The 12,602-nt window shown below is 35.8% G+C and overlaps 1 protein-coding gene across 1 annotated transcript in view; it reads right to left on the bottom strand.

The window, feature by feature from the left end:
- Nucleotides 1-12,602, bottom strand: part of ANO3 (anoctamin 3) — a 413,466-nt gene that overhangs the window by 282,260 nt on the left and 118,604 nt on the right. The window contains 1 exon segment of the mRNA XM_003781189.2: nt 10,608-10,680. Coding sequence (XP_003781237.2) covers nt 10,608-10,680 — 73 coding nt within the window.

Here is a 12,602-nt window from a genome sequence, read left to right as displayed (position 1 = left end):
TAGTAGAGGAGCATGCTGTAATATACCTGACTAATATTGCTTTAAAGTGTCAAGATTATCAAAATTAAGAAATGTTTGAGAATCTATCAGGCCAAGAAGAGCCTAAAGAGGCAGGACCACTACATGTAATAGAGTATACAGGATGAGATTCTAGAGAAGAAAAAAGATACGAGGCAAAAGCAAAGGAAATAGGAATGAACTACAGACTTTACCATTAATTGGCTTATTAATTGTAATAAATACACTAATGTTAAGACGTTAATAATAGAGAAAGATTGGAGGAGGAGGAGTGTATGGGAATTCTCTATATTATCTGTTCACTGTTTTCATAAAAGTAAAAGTATTCTCAAAATAAATATATTAATTAAAAACCAGATCTTTAATTATATTTAATTATATTCAAGTGCAAATAATAAGAAGGCTTTTTGGAGCTAAATACTATAGTGTTTTAACTAAAAAAATGTAATACATAAAGGGGAGGAAAACTTCATAGTTACAACTAAATTAGTAACCCAGAAGATGGAAGGTAAGAATCATCGCCCCACCAAAAGCAAAATGAAAAGGACAACTAACAGGACAAAATATAAACGACATGAAGGATAGAACCATGAAATCTATTGTGGGAGCAATAAGAGTGGCATAGGGGAGAGAGGTATAAATTATTTTATGAGTATCTGTAATTAAATAAACATTGGAGATTTCTCAGAAATTAAGATAGAGCTTAGTCTGGAAGGTTAAGAGAAGACACATATCCTGGCATAGCCTGTGAAAATTCCTAGCCTCTAAGGAATTTTGTTGGACCACACCTAGAATTAGTAAGATATTGATGAATGAAAACAGAAAAGAGACTGACATCAGTCCTTTTCTTTGCAGTGCTGGAAGCTAAAATAACTTCCTCAGATTGGTGAGAAAAGATGACTTCATCCTAGAATCATATAGTTAGACAAGATGTAATGTATTCTCAAGTACAGGAAGACAGGCTTTGCAATAATTTGAGAAATGCATAACTTAAATATCATCTTTTATTAAAACACACGAGGAAACACTTCAGTCTCAAAAACAAAATCAGAACTGAGACCACAGGATACATAAGAGGCAAATATACTAATATCAAATTTTATCTACTTATTTATCTAACTAAATTCAAGAGGGATAAGAAGACACTTCCCAGGGATACTTAATGTAAGAACTATACAAAGATAGTGGAGAGAAGGAAACACTAAGAAATAAATTCCAATTAATTATCAATTCTCTCAGCAAATCCAGGGAGTTGGTAGTAAAGGATGTAAACATGTTACTGGAGTTTATCAAGGGGAGGGGCAATGAGAAAGGAAAAGTAGAAAGTGAAAATGGTTTTACCACCTCTTTTTCCTGGGGAGGGGTCAAGTTGGAGGCCAACAGAAGCATGCATTCAGATGACAAAATAGTTTGGTTGAAAACATGTGCTCATCAAAACAAAGAAAAGGAAAGTAATATTTAATGAAGGAGAAAAGAGAGAAAACAAATGAAATACATTTCATCTTGATCAAACAAGAAAAAGGAAAATATGGACTTAACCATGGAAAATAAGATACAAAACAAGATGGAACAGATAAACTCAAGTGTATCAACCAGTATGCAAAAAAAAAACCAACTCATTTTTCCCATTAAAAAGACAGAGCTAAATTAGATTAAATCAAAATATATACTTTGATAGATATAAAAGGATTTAAGGCGAAGTAATGAAGTGGGAGACAAAGTGAGGGTAGGTAAATGCAAATAAACCAGTAAGCAAGATGAGTAATACTAATATCATTCAAGATGGAATTTCTCATTAGAAGGACTAAATTGTTAAAGATATATATTATGTAAATACACATGTATCATTTATAAATAAAATAACATCATATATCTTAGGTACCAAATGAACCATACAACATTTAATACAAAAACAAACTATTAAATAATGTAAAAACTAATAAAATTGCAAATATAATGCAAAATGACGCTTACCTCTCTAATAAATGTAAACACTATAGTGGAAAAAAGGGAACAAATGTCTAGATTACTTTGTAAAAATCAATTAACTCTAGTAGAAGTTTATGGGAACAAACATTGTCTTTGTGAACATTTACAAAAACTGATCGTGTGCTTTATCATGTATGTTCTGTGTCAACTTTGAGAAAATCCAACTTTGTTTTCTTGAACCCCTTTCCTTGTATGGCTCTAGGTTAAAGCTCATCAAAAGAGAATGTGTGCTAGGCTTGGAAAGCTCAGGGGAAGCAGAAACCTCAATACTCTGAAGGTCATTCTGTTTAGAAGTAAAGAGAATAACACAAGCACAGACAGTCTCCAGCTAGATCTTTTTTTTTTAATTTTTTTTTATTAAATCATAGCAGTGTACATTAATACTATCATGGGGTACAGTGTACTGTTTCTGTATACAATTTGAAATCCTTTCATCCAACTGGTTCACATAGCCTTTGTGTCTCTTTCTTAGTTATTGTGTTAAGACATTTATATTCTACATTTAGAGAGATTCGCATGTACCCTTATAGGGTGAACCATAGGCATGATCCCACCAATCACTCTCCTGCCACCCACCCTCCCTCCTCCCCTTTCCTCCCCCTCCCTTCTCCCCATATTCCTGGGCTAAAATTGGGCTATAGTTTTCCTATGAAAGCTATCAATTAGTTTCATAGTACAGCTGAGTACATTGGATACTTTTTCTTCCATTCTTGGGATACTTTGCTAAGAAGAATATTTTCCAGCTCCATCCATGTAAACACAAAGGAGGTAAAGTCTCCATCTTTCTTAATGGCTGCATAGTATTCCATGGTGTACATATACCACAATTTATTGATCCATTCGTGGATCGATGGGTATTTGGGCTTCTTCCATGATCTGGCAATTATGAATTGGGCTGCAATGAACATTCTGATACAAATATTTTTATTAGAAAGCCCAGCCCACCAGGAGGTACACAGGTATAGCTTTCCCAAAGGTTGCTCCATCACCATTGTTCCCTGGCCCCACTCAAGGTTCCCTGATTTGTCTGTCACACTGATGCCTCAGACAGGCAACTGACTTTTCTCTGATCCTCCAGCTTCCTCTTCTGGACCCTTCTCCTCAAAATCTTACAAGTTCTTAGTCCTATAACAAATTCCTTCTTCCATAATACTGCAATACTTCACATTCTGCTTCTCTAGTATACCCCAATTGATTTGAAAAGGTTAAAATAATAAGAGGAAAGCAGAAATAATTAAAAGAAAAACTACAGAATGTTTAAAAACCACTTTCTCATATCCCAATCCAAAAAACCCATAAATCAATCATTTAGGATGAAATATTTTTTTTAGTAGTTGTAGAAATATAAATTAAAATATCAAGGTATCTTGTATGCCTTTCTGGTTAGCAAAAACAGAAAAGAGCTATGATACTTATTTTTGGTAGGGGATGTTAAGAAAAGCATTCTTCACATAGTAATGTGGAGCTGTGAAGTGTTAGAGTCTATTTTAGCCAATAATCTAGCTCCTAGAAATTTATCCGTATAAACAAAGCAGCCATAAACAATGACCCATATGCCAGGATGCTTATTGCATCATTTTTCTTGGTAGCAAACACTAGAAACAAAATTAATGTACAACACTATGGTAAATTCTGGTGTCTCCTACCACAAAATCTATCCAATTATTTTGAATAAGGACAAAACATATTGGATAGGTTACTAAGACAAGTGGGCAGGTTATTATGGCCAGAAAGAAAAAAGAAAGAGATAGAAGCCAAAAAACGAGAAAAGAAAAAATGATGACTGTATGTTGAAAAGCATATGTATTACCACATTCATGTATTTATGTAAAGTTATGTATATGTATGGGCAAAACCAAATTAAATGTTAAAAAATTCTCATAATCTGGCCCAAAATAATTTCTTCACCAGATTTCTCCCTATTCCCCAGCACAAACCTTCAACTTTCATCAAAATATGTTCCTCGATGTGCCTCATAAAACTAATCAGAAATACCTCTTTTTGTTTCCTTTTCTTGGAAAGTTCTCCACCTGATGCTCATTATTCAAGTTCCCTAAGGTCACGTTGATGTGCCAGCCTGGCTCTGAATTCACCAGCCCACACAATGTCTTCTGAATGTCTTTATCCTTACTAAATAATTTAGCACTTAATTATATAGAACCAGGAACTGTTGTGAGATTCTTTTATGCCGGTTAGTTCTGTCTCCCTAACTATTACTCCTGTTCTGAGTCTCCTATTTCTTTTATTTCTTTTAACAGATGTATTACCAAATTGTACATTGAGGATTCTGATGGTTACATATAGCATATGCTTAATCTTTGGTTTCCAAACCGGGATACAGCCGGAAAGTATGCAGCTCTGACCTCAGAATCTCTCAGAATTTGTGCTCCGTTACTTCTTAGGGGATGTTTCTAAGTACATTTTAATTCCTTAGTCTTAGTTCCAGTATCTCTAAAAGAAGTTTTTAGGCAGACCTAACATAAAATGTTAAAACAGCCTGGATTGTGGAAAGAGTTCTGATTTTAGAGTCAGTTTTCCTGGTCTTGAGCCTAGACTTTTTAGCAGTTTATCTCATATAGTGCCCCCAAATTATTTATCCATTTGCATCCATGTGACTTTGGATTGTCACTAAATTATGAAAGTTGTGTAACCTGACAGTAGTATAGCCTCAAAAAATTATTTTCCTAATTAGTACAAAAGAATTACCATCAATATTTACAGAGGGAGGGACCACACATAGAAACACAGACACTATGGAATGTTTCTAGAAACATCTAGAATGAAAATGGACCCACAGGTGTCCCATTTGTGAGCAGCAGAAGATAATTTATATTTACTTCTTCTGTTCTCACCCTTGCCCCAAGTGGAAAGAAGTCTTTAGTAAAACAGAGTAGAGATCCTCTTTGTTGGTCTAACTCACCAGTAGCTCTGTGAGGTAGGGTCAGTATTGACAGAACTCTATTTTATTTATCTGGTTCCCTATCAATTATTTCAAGTTATAAGGCAGAGGTTTCAAGCTGATAGACATGAGACAAATATGGCCTTAGGATTGTTTTATTAGTCCTAATTAGTATTCTTTTTAAGATTCAAAAGCATTCCAGCATTCTAAATTGGGAGATATACATTTATGTCCAGCTTTGCAATTTCTCTTTAAAAAATGGGACAATCTCTTTAAACTGAATCTCTTTCCCACTTCTCAAGGGTCAAGTGAAACTGAGCAGTCAATGCCTTCTCTGTAATTTCATCTCCAATTCATTATACATCTCTCAAAGTTGAAGCTTGGCTATACTTGTTATTCCCCATGTGATAGTATAGACTACCTGCTTAAAATTCATCCACAGGGCCCGTCTAGACATTGACATTAATGGACATCCTGAGTTTCAGGTAAATCTTCAGTAACTTTTAGCAAAGACTTTCAGGGTGGTGTCAGAAACAAGGTGGTGAGCCAAAGATTGGAAAAACTGAGGAGATGTGAAAGGGGAAAGCATGCAGTCTAAGAAAAGAGAGTAGACTCTGAGCTTCCCATCTGAAGAGGCTCTTTATGGACTAATAACAAGATTAGAAATAATATATAACATATAGACATTTTTGGGCTAGTAGCTACTTGAATGGATTGCTCTTCATCTCAGTGACATAGATAGAATGATCATCTACAGCTGGATTTTTTTTTTATATATATAACATGATGGTAGACCTGCCTAGGATTTATGGAAAGAACATAGAAATTACATGTAACAAAAAATAATATGTATTCATAAAACTGTTAGTGTTAAACCCAGTAATGTATAAACTATAAAGTAATATGTACTCATAAAACTGTTAGTATTAAACCCCAGTGACGTATAAACTATAAAATCTCTATCTAAGGTTGAGTGGCTTAATGATAAGTAGGATGATAAGGAGCAGGAGAATGGGTTTGTACTAATGGAGCTTGATTTTCAATTTTAGCCGTTGATTAGATTAACATTGTGACATCTTCATTTCTTACTTTTTTGATTCATTGTGTTTTTGTTTGTTTGTTTGTTTGTTTTTCTTTCCTTTTTTTTTTTTTTTTTTTGAGACAGAGTCTCAAGCTGTCACCCTGGGTAGAGTGCCATGGCATCATAGCTCACAGAAACTTCAAACTCTTGGGCCCAAGCAATCCTCTTGCCTCAGTTTTTCTATTTTGAGTAGAGACAGGGTCTTCCTTTTGCTCAGGCTGGTCTTGAACCTGTGAGCTCAAGCAATTCACCTGCCTGGGCCTGCCAGAGTGCTAGGATTACAGGTGTAAGACACCACGCCCAGCCCTGACTCATTGTATTTACTGAGCACCTCTTATTGAAAATGGAGGGAAGGGAAAATTCATTAAGCCATTATTGACATGACTTGGATGGATCATTTTGTCATGTATTTAGCTTATTTACTATGGTCCCTGAGCCCTGAAACACACAAGTCACAGAGAGTGGGAGGACCAACATCCTTGAACAACAGACTAGAAACAGAGTAAGGGGGTACCTGGAAAATCAAGCCTTGGAAAGTGAAGAAACTAACAAACAGAAGACAAAGAGAAAAAGGAGGAGAAGCATCTCTGATTTTCCTTTCTCACGTATAATAGCAAGGGGCTGCCTCATGTCTCTGCACAGAATCCTTGACCATCTATTTTTGGTCACAGGAATTTTGTGTGCTGTTCCATTTACAGCAGTTACAGCATGAATATGTAGAATAATAGCAACTAATGTTTAGTCATGAGACTGTAGTCTGCTAAGTGCTTATCTCAGTTTTAGTACTAGCTTTAAGAGGTCAATACTCTTATCCCAAATTTATAAATGAGGAAATGACTTAAAAGCCTCTGTAGGTGACTACTGTGGCAGTGATAGCTCAACAAGCCATGTAATCAGTTATAAGAGAGAACAAATCACATATTAGTGAGCTACTTCCATGCCAAAGCCTTGGTTAAAACCTCCCCTGTTGATAAGGCCCTATTGAATTAACCATATTGAAATTAAACTTTCCACTGTGGGCCCATAGCACTGTATTTCTCTCTCTCTCTGTATGGGCAGACACACATTGCCTTTTGTTATAAGCATTTATATATCTTTTCTACTGGTCTTTTATGTTTGGAAAAAAATCCTAGTGGAAGTTCTCTCAGTCGCCATCTTTTTTTTGCCTACTCCCTTTTTATTATGTTATGATATGATTTAATATGATATTTAATTTTATAAAAAGTGAAAATGTCTGACTATGATAATGAAAACTTTTACATCGATATTGCATTTGAGAATTTGTTTTCTAACTCAAAAATTCTTCTACTGCTCATATCTAATGAAAGGTTGCATATTATGTATTATCACCTTCATTTTCTTAATAAAAATGTGAGACTCAATGAATTAATTTACTTGCCAAGACTATATTGCTAGGAAAGGCCTCTAACTCTAAACCCAACACTCTTTTCAGCATCACTTCATGTACTCTCTCCCTTAGCTTAGTGTCCATTGCACAGGTGACCCACAACAATGGTGTAGTAGGTGAAGAAACGAGCGAGCCCGTGTTCTAATAAAGGAGGGCACTCTTTGCACCTGTGTTAAACAGATACTAGGTATGCTAGATTCTACTTTTACCCAAGGAATAAAATTATTGGTGCTGATTTTGGACCTCTTCAGGTTATTGTCTAGAAACAAAATGCTAATAAGTATAACAACATCTGCTTTGAGACATGAAGATTACATGATACTCTCCCTGAAGAAGGTGGAATTAATTTAAACAGAATTTCCTACGAAAATGGAAGAAAAGTGTATTTCTTTGCTGTTTCGGTATTTAAACATGTATCATACCCAGGAAAATAAAAGCTACCTTAAAAGAGAAGAATTGTACTTGTAATAAATTAAGAGAGAAATCTGCACCAATTTCTCAGAGAAATCGTGTGACTCTCCCCAGTTACTAACGTAGCCTAAATTAAAACACAAAGACATACCGGTCTCTAGTGTGGGAGGCAATTAGGGCTCTGATGTACACTATGGATGTGTACACAGCCGTCACGGGCTTTGGATAAAAATAAAGACCTTTGTGAACTTGGGGAATGCTTTATTTAAATAATGCTTTGTAAAAAATTAGAGTTTCTTAGTAAATTATCTTCTTCCTCTTTAGTATTTATTCACCTATGCACAGGAGTTTGGTGATTTATCACGTGAGTAAACTTTCTCTTGGTCAGATCTGAAGACAATCCAAACATATTTATTTCTAACCACAATTCTAATTTCTACTGACAATGAAAGGTGTACGTGTCACTGATTTCAAGAATCATGCCAGTGTCTGTAACTAAGAGCTATGTCTTTTCAGGACGGATGTGGTTTCAAATCCTGGTTCATGGCTTTATGAAGGCACAAGAAATTAGGGCACAGATGTACAGGTGAATAATGAATTCACCTGTCTAATCCTCATTAATCCAATCTGTTTAGCAGCACATGCCTCGTAGAGTTGCTGGGAGGAGTCAACAAATCCACACAATGGCCTTACCATTGAACCATACAATGCTTGGCACATAAGAATAATTTAATAAATACTTTTTTCTTCTAATAGTCCTATTGTCCTTAATGTTAATCCAGAGGCTATTTTTACTCATGTACCTCTCCACTGATTCCTTATTTCTCCTTTTTCACTTCCATTCCATAATTCACCTTTCTTCAGGCATGTGGAAACTTCTGATAATTACCTCTACATATGATGTAATATAAAAAAGCGATAAAATCTTATGGGAAGAAGACAATAGTAAAGTTTATTCCAGAACTAAATAGCTGACTACTTGCCAAGAGGCATCCTAAGGTGGCTTTCACCTTATGTATAGTGGGGACTGAGGTTCAGTGATAGTCTCAGGATTTGATTTTAACAGAAGGAAGCAAAAGCTTTTCTGAAGATGCAGTCATGGTAACCAAGTTCATGGAATATACTTATAACACCAAAAACTATTAAATGATCCTTATACTATGAAAATAATGCTGCTATGGTGCAGTTACAGCACATATCTAGGACAAATATTTCCAAAACACACATTTTCACAGTACATACACACACTGGAAAACACATCCTAACCCAAAGGTTTCTGTTAAACCCAGAATCAAGGCAAGCTAAGTTAGCTATATCATTTGAAAATGTACTAGCATTGGCTAGATTAGACATGTGTACCCATCTCAACTTGGTATTCACATAGGGAGAAGTTTTTGATTAAAAATGATAAAAAAGCTCTCTAACAAGTATTGTCAATGTTTGACTCTCTGTTTTGTCTTTCCTTGTTTGAATTATGTATCTTCTGAGTGACCTGTTCTCTGTCTACACCTGATAATTTAGGGCTGGGTGTGGTGGCTCATTCCTAAAATCTTAGCACTCTGGGAGGCTGAAGCGGGTGGATTGCTTGAGTTCAGAAGTTCGAGACCAGCCTGAGAAAAAGCAAGCCCCTTTCTCTACTAAAAATAAAAAAACTGAGGCAAGAGGATCTTTTGAGCCCTAGAGTTGGAGGTTATTGCTGTGAGCTATGATGCCATAGCACTCTACCCAGCACTATAGCTTAGGACCCTGTCTCAAACAAACAAATAAACAAACAAATAAAAAAAACCTAATAATCTAACTCATTGATTGAGTTAACAACTAATCAATCAACTGTTTAATCAATAGACTTCTTTCTTTTGCAGTTTTTTTTTTTTTAATTTGGCCAGGGCTGGATTTGAACCCACCACCTCCAGCATATGGGGCCAGTGCTCAACTCCTTTGAGCCACAGGTGCCTCCCAACTTCTTTCTTTTGATAATTGAATTTCAAAAAGGAAGACCACTCAGTGAATTTTTCATATACCTGATTCCATCTACTGTAGGGTGGTTTATTAACTATTAAGAGTTTTTAGCACACTTTGATATTTTATATATGTAGATAAGTATGAGTTTATACACAATTTATAAGCAATGATCATATAAAATCTACATTAAATGCATTTTATCAAAAGTTTAAATAAGTATATATCAAGTGGTTTGGACAGTGGCCTTTTGTTGATTAATGTATTAATGGTTACTGTGAGTGCAAAGAAATTTTAGAATGATGGTAAAGGGCCAGGCACAGTGGCTCAAGTCTTTAATCCTAGCACTCTGGGAGGACGAGGGAGGTAGATTGCCTGAGCTTAGGAGTTAAAGACCAGCCTGAGCTAGAGTAAGACTCCATCTCTCAAACTAACTGGACATTGTGGCAGGAGTCTGTAGTCCTAGCTATTGGAGAGGCTGAGGCGAGAGGATCACTTGAGCCCCAAATGTTTGAAGTTGCTTTGAGCTATGATGCCACAGCACTCTACGAAGGGTAACAAAGTGAGACTCTGTCTCAAAAAAAAAATAAATTGGTATAAAGGTTTTTGTATACAAGATCATGTGTTACACAAGTTTTACACAACCGATAAAAGGTTGGAAGTTGCAGGTGGCACCTGTGGCTCAAGGGAGTAGGGCACATGCCCCATGTGCCAGAGGTGGCGGGTTCAAATCCAGCACCAGCCAAAAACTGCAAAAAAAAAAAAAACCCTCAGAAGTTGCTACCATATTACCCTGAAAAGGAGAGTTGGTGGGAGCTTTTGAAACTCCTCAAAACTCCCCTTCATTCTATTTGTCTTGGGCAGCCCACACACTCTTCTCAAGCCCACGATGAGATGAGCACAATTTTTGCAAACCTGTGAAAGAGAACAAAAGAGCAAGATAAAAATTGCTCAGAAACTCAGTGGACCAGAAAGAATAGAAAATTACCAGGAGGAAAAAAAAAGAGCTTTTCATGTTGTCTACTGCTGCAGTACAGCTACTATCTGGTATAGGTCAAATTAGTTCTGAAGAAATGTGTAGGAAGACACAACTTTCAGTAAATGCATTAGAAACTAAGCAGGTGGGTAGGTTCTATTTGCTGTTATGCAAGCTGATTTAGCTGTCATGTTTGGAAGAGCTTAGCATGGGCAGCCTTTCCAATTACATTTTCCTATGGTGAGTAACACACTCTTCTCATATTCTGCCCACCCAGATTCAAAAGCCGTTTCTTTCTCTTTGCTCACTCCCCGCTGTTCTTTGTAGCCATGTTGAATTCAATCATAACAATTCCCTGAACATGATTTGTACTTCTTTACCTCTGCTCATTTTGTTGTCTGCATCTGGAATAACTTCTTTACCCATGAAGTCAACTTTTTTATGACTTAGCTTTAAATAGGCAATTTTTATCTATTTATCTTTTGGGGGAGGGTTTCACTCTGTTGCTTGGGCTAGAATGTAGTGACATCATCATACCTCAATGCAAACTCAAACTCCTAGACTCAAGTGATCCTTCTGCCCCACCTTCCTTAGGACCACTTGTGCATGCCCCCACACCCAGCTATTTTTTCTTTCTTTTGTAGAGATGGGTTCTCACTCTTAATCAGGATGGTCTCAAACTCCTGGCTTCAAGTGATCCTCCTGCCTCAGCCTCCCAGAATGATAGGATTAAGGCATGAGCCACTGTGCCTGGCCAGAAAATGTGACTCTCTAAGTGATTTTTCCACCAGGAATAATCATTCCTTTAAAAAAAAATTCTGGAGAAATGTATGGAAGCCTTAAAAGATATCCAACAAGATATAATGGAGATTATATTCCTAACACTGGCTGTCAAATATTTTGGAGGTGGGGTTTAAGATCTCTGATCTTTTGCAAAATAGGAATAATAATAATTACCTTGGGATGTTGTAAAAATGAGAAGTGGACTTTTTTGCATTTGTATAATGTGAATTCCCCTGATGTAGATCCTGGTTTATGTTTAAGAGTAAAATAAGTATTCAGTGAGTGGTAGCAATCAACAACTCCTTAGTTCATATTTACAGTAACTATTTGTTTGCGTCCTTCTTTAGACAATCACTTTCTTAAAGGTATACACCACATGTCTGAATTCATTTCTATATCTTTTCCCTCTTCTCAAATATTTGGTCCAGTGCCTTGTACATAGCAGGATTCCTTTCATTTTAACAAAAGTTGCCTAACTTTATTTAATTATCTATGATATAGGTTATCCTGCCTTTTAGGTAGAATTCAACTGAATAAGATGGGTTTTATGTAGTAATAGAAAAAAATCATTCTGTAACATACATTATTTTGTTTTTAAAATTTAAATGTTCATACAAAGATACAGGCTTGTTCACCAGATAAATGCAAAATGAAGTGGAGTCTACTTCGTAAGAGTAGGAGCTTCTTTTATGAAAGTAGAGTGTGTTTTATACTATGTTGTATGAAATTCCTTTAAGTACCAGTGTATGAAACTTGAACGTAAGCTGAACAAAACCTTGGGGACTAACTAATCTAATCTATCTTTTATCACAAACACCCAGTGTTTACAGGAAGTTGATTAGGATATATGCAGCATGAAAGTCACAAAGATTAAACTTAAACGCAAGTGGCTTCATTATTCTTCCTTTCCTTGCACTTCTGTGTCTTTGCAGATGGATATTTAGATTTGCCAGTTGTGCGATTAATATGATGAAACAGATAAAATGAATTGAAGGATAAAAAGAACAGATGTTCAGAATAGCTATACTAATTTTGGACTAAATACAAGTAAAGATCGAATGTAAGATGAACTACAAAA

This window comes from Otolemur garnettii, unplaced genomic scaffold (genome assembly GCF_000181295.1).
Source record: "Otolemur garnettii isolate 467f Iridium unplaced genomic scaffold, OtoGar3 scaffold00001, whole genome shotgun sequence".
In the NCBI taxonomy this organism is placed as follows: domain Eukaryota; kingdom Metazoa; phylum Chordata; class Mammalia; order Primates; family Galagidae; genus Otolemur; species Otolemur garnettii.
The sequence above is the reverse complement of the archived record's forward strand: the minus strand, read 5'-3'. Positions and strand labels throughout refer to the sequence as shown.